General features: G+C 41.2%; 1 protein-coding gene across 1 annotated transcript; it reads left to right on the forward strand.

The window, feature by feature from the left end:
• The first annotated feature begins 3,599 nt into the window (after window positions 1–3,599).
• Window positions 3,600–5,510, forward strand: LOC102261998 (olfactory receptor 7C2-like). The gene is given in 2 exon segments (XM_014547776.1): window positions 3,600–4,755; window positions 4,758–5,510. Coding segments are annotated over 2 exon segments (969 nt in total). The 5' UTR covers window positions 3,600–4,454; the 3' UTR covers window positions 5,426–5,510.
• The last annotated feature ends 2,816 nt before the right edge of the window (window positions 5,511–8,326 follow it).

An 8,326-nucleotide genomic window follows, 5' to 3' on the forward strand; every position in this document is an offset into this window, starting at 1 on the left:
TAGTCTCTTCAATAAGTGGTGCTGGGAAAACTGGAAAGCCACATGCAAACGAATGAAACTGGGTTGCAGTCTGTCCCCATGTACAAAAATTAATTCAAAATGGATCAAAGACTTAAACATAAGACCCGAAACTAAAAGTAACATAAAAAAAATATAGGTACCAAACTTATGGACCTGGAGGTAGAGAACATTTTATGGACTTACCCCAAAGGCAAGGGAGGTAAAAGCAAAAATAAATGAATGGGACTATATCAAACTGAAGAGCTTCTGCACAGCAAAAGAAACAGACAACAAAACAAACAGGCAGCCAAACAGATGGGAGATGATATTTGCAAACAGTAGCTCTGACAAAGGTTTAATTCAAATAAACAATCCAATCAAAAAGTGGGCAGAGAACCTGAAAATCCACCTCTCCCAAGAAGACATACAAACAGCCATTAGATATATGAAAAGATGTTCAACCTCACTGGTAATCAAGGAAATGCAAATTAAAACTACAATGAGACACCACCTTACACCAGTTGGAGTGGCCGTTATCAACAAGACAAGCAACAACAAGTGTTGGAGAGATTGTGGGGAAAAGGGAACCCTCATTCACAGCTGGTGGGAATGTAAACTAGTACAACCACTATGGAAAGCTCTAAATATAGAGCTAACATGTGACCCAACAACCCCACTTCTGGGTATACACCCGAAAAACTCGAAGTCATTTATTTGCAAAGATATATGCACCCTTGTGTTCATTGCAGTATTATTCACGGTGGCCAAGACTTGGAAACAGCCAAAGCGCCCTGCGATAGAGGACTGGATAAAGAAGATGTGGTATATATACACAATGGAGTACTACATGGCCATAAGAAAGGATGAAATAGCGTCATTTACAACAACATGGATGGACCTTGAGAACATTATGCTAGGTGAATAAGTCAGACATAAAAAGCTAAGAACTATATGATTTCACTCATATGTGGAATATAAAACTGAAACCTACGAACACAAACAGCAGTGTGGTGGTTGCCAGAGGGAAGGGTGTGGGGGAAGAAAGGGGTCCTAATATGAGGTGACAGGAGAAGATTTGACTTTGGGTGGTGGGGACATGGTCCTATATACAGATTTTGTAACTTAGTAATCCACACATGAAACCTATATGTTCATGTTGACTAATGTCACCCCAATAAAATTTAATTTAAAAAATAAATAAACAAAAATAAAACAGCCTAAGATGATCTCAAAAAAAAAATCATGCACCATCTAGGCTCTCCCCTGTTGTTTCTTCTACGCTTGTTTCTTCCTTTGTTTCACTGTCCCCAGTGTTAATGAACATACTCTCAAGTCCGCCTGGACTCATGTTGTGAAATCTTTCCTACGGGGAGTCAAGGACCCACACACTACAGGCCAGCCTGAGGCAAACCCACTCCAGCAACAAAGGGATGGGATAAATGTAGCTGGCATCTAAAACGACCCCCAGGGAACAAAACTAGAAGAAGAAAAAGTTCTGTTTTGTTTTTGTTCCTTCACTCCTGGGAACCAAATTGTTCAGAGAATAGAGCAACCAAGGAACAATTAATTTAATGAAGATTTGTGAGAATTCAGTCTCTAAAGCCCCAGAAACAGTACATATGTCCCTTACTTCTCTCACCTACAGATCAACTATTCCAGGAAGGAGGGAGTCCAACTGTGCTTTTCAGAGCACAGATGCTTGATGCCCCCTCCCTGCCCTTCCTTGGAGCTGGGTTAAATATCCATCACCCAGGGAAGGAAGGACCAAGGAAACTAGTGGTTGGGCAATACCATCAGATATCTGCTGTGGGAAACAGGTATGGAGGCAGGCAGAGCTCTCAAAGGATGAACTGTGATGGTACAGATGGAGATCTATCCTCTTGACACTTTAAAGTGCACAATACTGCACTATAGCAGATCTCTAGAACTTATTCATCTTGCATAACAGAAGTTTTATACCATGGGCTGGAAATAATGAATTGGCAGCTGAAAACCTCTTTTAGCTGTGTATAATTTTAGTTAACACAAAACAAATATGTAAACCAGTAGCCACTTATTTTTATATTTATTTATATTTATTTTAAATAATCACTCGAGGCACAATAGTGAGAATCCATTTACTTAAAACATTCTACACAATACAATTCCTGTGTCTCTCTCAATTTCTCTTTCTCTCAGCTTCCTTTTCTCTCTCTCTTCTGGGACCCAATTCTAAGGATCTCTGACCTTCCTAATGGAAATTGACTTTCTCTCTGCCCCCAACATCTGTCAAGAGTTTCATACCCAGCCATCTTAGCCATTTATTCAGGAGCCACTACAAGTTCCTCTATCAAAGATTCACCCATATTCTTCTATCTATAAAATTGTATTCAGTCATTTACTCACTCCTTCATTCAAACAAGAAACATTCCCTGGAATTCTGCCTAGTGAGGACTTCTACTGGTAAGTTTATTCATACCTCTTGTGATCTCAAGTTAATTAATGTTTCTGTGTCTTAGTTTCCACATTTGTAAAATGAGACTACTGATAGTATCCTCTTCATAAGGATAATATGAGAATTAAATTTAAAAAGATAAAGACTGGGAAGATTTTTGTGTCTATCACCTAGTGAACACCTATACATTTTAATTGTCACCATTGTAAGCAAATATTCATTGTTGAATCAAAAAATAGTGATTAAAAAAAAGAGTGATGATGATAAAATAAGCCAAGGCATATAAAATATAGCACAAGTGCTCAACACATGGAGAGCCTCAAGAAACTTTAGTTTATTTAGTAATTTATCACTCTCATTTTTGTGTATTTGCAAGTTTCCAGTCCCTGTTCTAAGACATTTAAATTTTTGTTAATATGTGAAATAATTGTAATCTATTTTCTAAGATATTTTCCTAGACATGTAAACACTGCTGGGGGGTTTTCCCTTGCACCCACTTTTTGTTATTTTTTATTTTTGACTAATTTTAGACTTATAGAAAACTTACAAAGATGGTACAGTGAGTTCCCATAATGATGCAATGTTTTGGAACTAGATGGAAACAATGGTTGCAAAACATTCTGAAAATGCTACATGTCACTGAATTCCACTTTAAAATGGCTACTGGTGCCCTGGCCAGATGGCTCAGTTGGCTGGATCTCTGACCCACACAGCAAAAGGTTGTCGGTTCAATTCTCCATCAGGGCACATACGTAGGCTGCAGTTTGATCCCTGGTCGGGGTGTGTCTGGGAGGCAACTGATTGATGTTTCTCTCTCACTTCAATGTCTCTCTCTCTCAAATCAACAACAAAAAAATATCCTCGAGTGATTATTTAAAAATAAATATAAATAAATATAAAAATAAGTGGCTACTGGTTTACATATTTGTTCTGTGTTAACTGCCTTACTAAAATTATACACAGCTAAAAGAGGTTTTCAGCTGTCAGTTCGTTATCTCCAGCCCATGGTATAAAACTTCTGTTATGCAAGATGGATAAGTTCTAGAGATCTGCTATAGTGCGGTATTGTGTACTTTAAAGTGTCAAGAGGATCGATCATAGGTGTTCTTACCACAAACACACACACACAAAGAATACAGGAACATTTCTTAAGGTGATGGTTATGTTTATTACCTTGATTGTGGTGTTGGTATCATGGTTGTATGCATATGTTTAAACTTATCAAGATATATACATTAAATAGGTGCAAATTTTTCTAAATCTTATACCTCAATAAAGCTAAAAAGAAAAGATGAACTCATGTGAAAAACAAACTGAATGTTTAGAAGCATTAGGAGATTATATTTAGAAATTCAGTTTTTTATTTTATCTAGGAACACTAGTAATATACATGAAATGTAGACTATGATTAATAATAACATGGGTTATTATTTTTGTTAGCAGGAGAACACAAGGTCCAGAAGATCTAATATACAGAAACCACCACACAATAAAGGAACCTCTTAGTTACTGGAAGGTCTGCCTAGAGTTAGGAAAAACCCCTATCCTACAAGTACTGAGCAAAAAATGCCAGAGATGCTGGGAATGGGCTGACTGCTTAGGGATGCAGGCGACCACTGCTCAAGAAGTAGTCCTCGACTTCGAGCATCAGAGCTCCTGAGAGGGCATGTTAAAGCACAGACACTGGCTCCACAGCCAAAGCATCTGATTCAATAGGTCAGGTGAGCCCCAAAATGTGCATCCCTAACAGCTTACCAAGTGATGCTGGTCCGGGACCGCAACTTGAGAACCACTGGACCTAGAGACAGACATTCTCCCAGGTAACAACAGTAACCACAATTTGCCAGCAAAGAAGGCCAACCATTCATTACCTAAGATGAATGACTATGATTTTCCTGGGTTTGGGTTAAGGATATTTCTATCATTCCAAGGATTTCTTATTTGAAGTGAAATTTGTGTTGTTTTTTGTTTGTTTGTTTGTTTGTTTGTTTTCCTCCTTCCAACCAAACCCAGCAGCTCCATGGAAAGAGGAAACCAAACAAGAGTGGGAAACTTTCTCCTCCTGGGATTCTCAGAGAAGCCGGACCTGCAGCCTGTCCTCTTTGGGCTGTTTCTGTCCATGTACTTGGTCACATTTACTGGAAACCTGCTCATCATTCTGGCCATCAGCTCCGACTCCCACCTCCACACACCCATGTACTTCTTCCTCTCCAACCTGTCCTTGGTAGACATCTGTTTCACCTCCACCACCATCCCAAAGATGCTGGTGAACATCCAGACACAGAGCAGAGCCATCACCTATGAAGGCTGCATCACCCAGATTTTTTTTTCATTGTGTTTGGATGCTTGGACAATTTACTCCTCACCATCATGGCCTATGACCGCTTTGTGGCCATCTGTCACCCCCTGCACTACACCATCATCATGAGCCCTCGGTTCTGTGGACTGCTGGCTCTGGGGTCCTGGTGCATCAGTGTCATGGGCTCCCTGCTTGAAACCTTGACCGTCTTGAGACTGTCCTTCTGCACAAACGTTGAAATCCCACACTTGTTTTGTGATCTCCCTGAAGTCCTGAAACTCACCTGTTCTGACCCCCTCGTCAATAACATGGTGGTATATTTTGTGACTATTGTCCTAGCTGTTTTCCCTCTCTCTGGAATCCTCTTTTCTTATGCTCAGATTTTGTCCTCCATCCTGAGGATTTCCTCCGCTGGCGGCAAGTACAAAGCTTTCTCCACCTGTGGGTCTCACCTGTCAGTGGTCTCCTTGTTCTATGGCACAGGCCTGGGGGTCTACCTCAGTTCCGCAGCCACTTCATCCTCTAGGACAAGTTTGGTGGCCTCAGTGATGTACACCATGGTCACCCCCATGCTGAACCCCTTCATCTACAGTCTTCGGAACAGGGACATGAAGAGGGCCCTGGGGGAACTCCTTACCAGGGTGGTAACTGTCAGGAATAAAGCAGTTACAGGACCCCCGGTGAGTAGCTGAGCACATAATACTGAAGACCAGAAGTGCTGGCTTCTTTTATCCGATATTTTTCATTTTCTTTTCTTTTTTTAATATGTTTAATTGATTTTTTAGAGAAAGAGGAAGGGAAAGGGATAGAGAAATAAAAACATGGATGAGAAAGAAACATCCATCAGCTGCCTCCTGCATGGCCCCTACTGAGGATTGAGCCCAAAATCCAGGCATTGTGCCCTGACCGGGAATTGAACCAGCGACCTCTTGGTTCCTGGCTCCACGCTCATCCACTGAGCACACATGCCAGGCCATTTTCTTTTTCTTTTTTTTAAAAAAAATATATTTCTTTATTAGTTTCAGAGAGGAAAGGAGAAGGAGAGAGAGATGGAAACATCAATGATGAGAGAGAATCATTGATCGGCTGCCTCCTGTACGTCCCCTACTGGGGATCAAACCCGCAACCCAGGCATGTGCCATTGACCGGATTCGAACCCGGGACCCCTCAGTCCACAGGCTGACGTTCTATCCACTGAGCCAGGTCTGCTAGGGCCAGGCCATTTTCTTAAGTTTATATGTTTTAAAGCAAAACTTCCCTTGGGTCTTCTTTGTTCTCTCACCATTTTTTCTTCAGGTCATATCTTGGATTCTCTTTTTCACTTTACAACTAGTCATTTTAACTTTATATAAATAAAGCCTGGTGCTTTCTCAGTTATCTTAAGTAATGGTTTGGATTTTTTTAAAATATTAAGTCTCCTACTGTATCTCCTATGTGGAGACTCCGTGCCCTGCTTTGGTCACAGGGGTTCAGGATGATGGAGGTGGAGACAGAGCTTGGCTTGTTCCCAGGGCGCTGCCTGCTGAGCCAGAATCACTCCTAGGGCAGCTGCATCAACCTCCACATGTGATGTCTAGGTTCCCTTGGTTCCCAGGTAACTCGTTAAGAAAGCCTGATTTCAATACACGTATCATGTGCCTATACGTCTCTTTGTAGCCTACCATCTAGATTTCCAAATGTGAGATGTAAGATGACATTTTTTAAAATTTGTCAACTTTTAAGATTATCTTTCTTGAAAGATTGAAGGAGGCAATGATAAACCTTTTTCCTCTGACATTGCTTTGATAAGAATTTGTCAATGTTATTAGAGTTAAATTGGAATTGATGTCAACTAACCAATAAGACAAAATAGATCTCTCAAAAAATGTCTCAGGCTTTTAAAATGTATCCTCAGAAGTAATGTGATGTGTACCTAATTTGGAACCCTGCAAACTCATTTACAGAGATGATTTCTGAGGTTATGTGAAATTCAGTCAAGTTGCAGAATATGAAATCAATATGTAAAAATCCATTGATCATATGAACGTGCAAAGAGAAGAGAGCCATCTACCAGCTACAGAGAGAAGCCTCAACAGAAACCAGTCCTGCTGACAACTTGATCTCAGACTGCCAGCCTCCAAAAGTATAAGAAAATTAATGTCTGTTATTTAAGCCTTCCAGTCTGTGGGACTTTGTCATGCAGCCCTGGCAAAGTAATATACCCTGCTCCTACAAGGGGCACACTGGAAACACAGACCACTGACCATGGGGTGGTGTGAGGCCAGAGGCTGAATTTCTGGTTTGAGACTGGGATCCCAGGCAAAGTTCCCCAGGGTCAAATGTGGAGTAGGATGTTTTACAGTGTAAACCTCAAGAAGGACTATATCTGGCAAGAAGGTCTCCTTGTGGTTAACTGGGCACAAATTCATAACCAGAGTCTAGCACCCATTGCTGACAGAGGCCTCCCCTGCACTGTGCGTTTCAGGGAAAAGCCACAGGCTGAGCTGCCAGCCTTCTGCACTGTGTTCTTGCCATCTGAGTCTACCCTTATAAGGGAGTTCCTGGTATCATCTTCCAATCCGTGGGCTGAAATCTGCCTTATCTTGCAACCACACAGTAACATCTTCATTTGCATCTACACTGACCGATCAGAGCAGCTCCATGATGATCAATCAGAACACACAATGCTGACCAATCAGGATAGTGCTCTTTGGACCAATCAAACTGTGCCCACTTGATTCCTCATTCACCTAAAAATGGACCAATCAGAAACCAGGGCAGGAACTTTCTCTGTAAAAGGCAGACTCCCTTTGCCTCAGCAGACACACTTTCAATTTCCAACAGAGGCTGCATTTCCCCTAGTTGCAAACTGTTCACCTAACTAAAGTCTCTCTTTTCCACACCTCAGATTGGGGACTTTTGTCAACAATAAGCAGAAGAGGCTCTTGCCTTTGCATGAATTATTTCTTGTCTCTGACCATAAATGTCTCCATGGTGACTACAAATAGATCAAAGAATTCTAGAATTCTCTTCCAAGTTCTCTCAATTATTTAAGTCCAATGGATCTCTTAGGATCCCAAAAGTTGGGGTGGGGGCATTCCAAAACATACCTGTGCTTGAATATCCCTTGGAAAGGACAGATGCTCAAGGTGAAGCTTAATTTAACTTAGAAAAAAAATTAATGTCAAGTTTCCTAGACAAAAGGGCCATGGAGTTGAGTTACCTGATAGATAGAATCATTTTACTCTTTGTTTACTTCACAAGTGTTTTCTCCAAACCTTTATTAAGGTCCCATTTAATGTCCCACCTGGTTTACTAGACTGCAGGAAAATAATGCTAAGAGGCCAATGAGCACCCTTGTGTAGTTAGGAGACACAGAGCCCCCTGAGGCTAGCATGGGGGTGGGGTGTCTAGGCCAATTGCTCTCAGGAATCAAGAGTTGGGGCTACTCATCCCCATTGGAAGCTACTTCCTCTATTCTCAACTGTGGAGGGTATAAAATAAAAGGTTAAGTCAGATGGCTAGGGGTGCTCAAAGCCTGCACATCCCAAAGAAAAGATTGTATCTTTATTGGTTCCTGGGAGGTGACCTTTGAGCCCTTGGGATATCTTGCC

This window comes from Myotis brandtii, unplaced genomic scaffold (assembly GCF_000412655.1).
Source record: "Myotis brandtii unplaced genomic scaffold, ASM41265v1 scaffold485, whole genome shotgun sequence".
Classification (NCBI taxonomy): domain Eukaryota; kingdom Metazoa; phylum Chordata; class Mammalia; order Chiroptera; family Vespertilionidae; genus Myotis; species Myotis brandtii.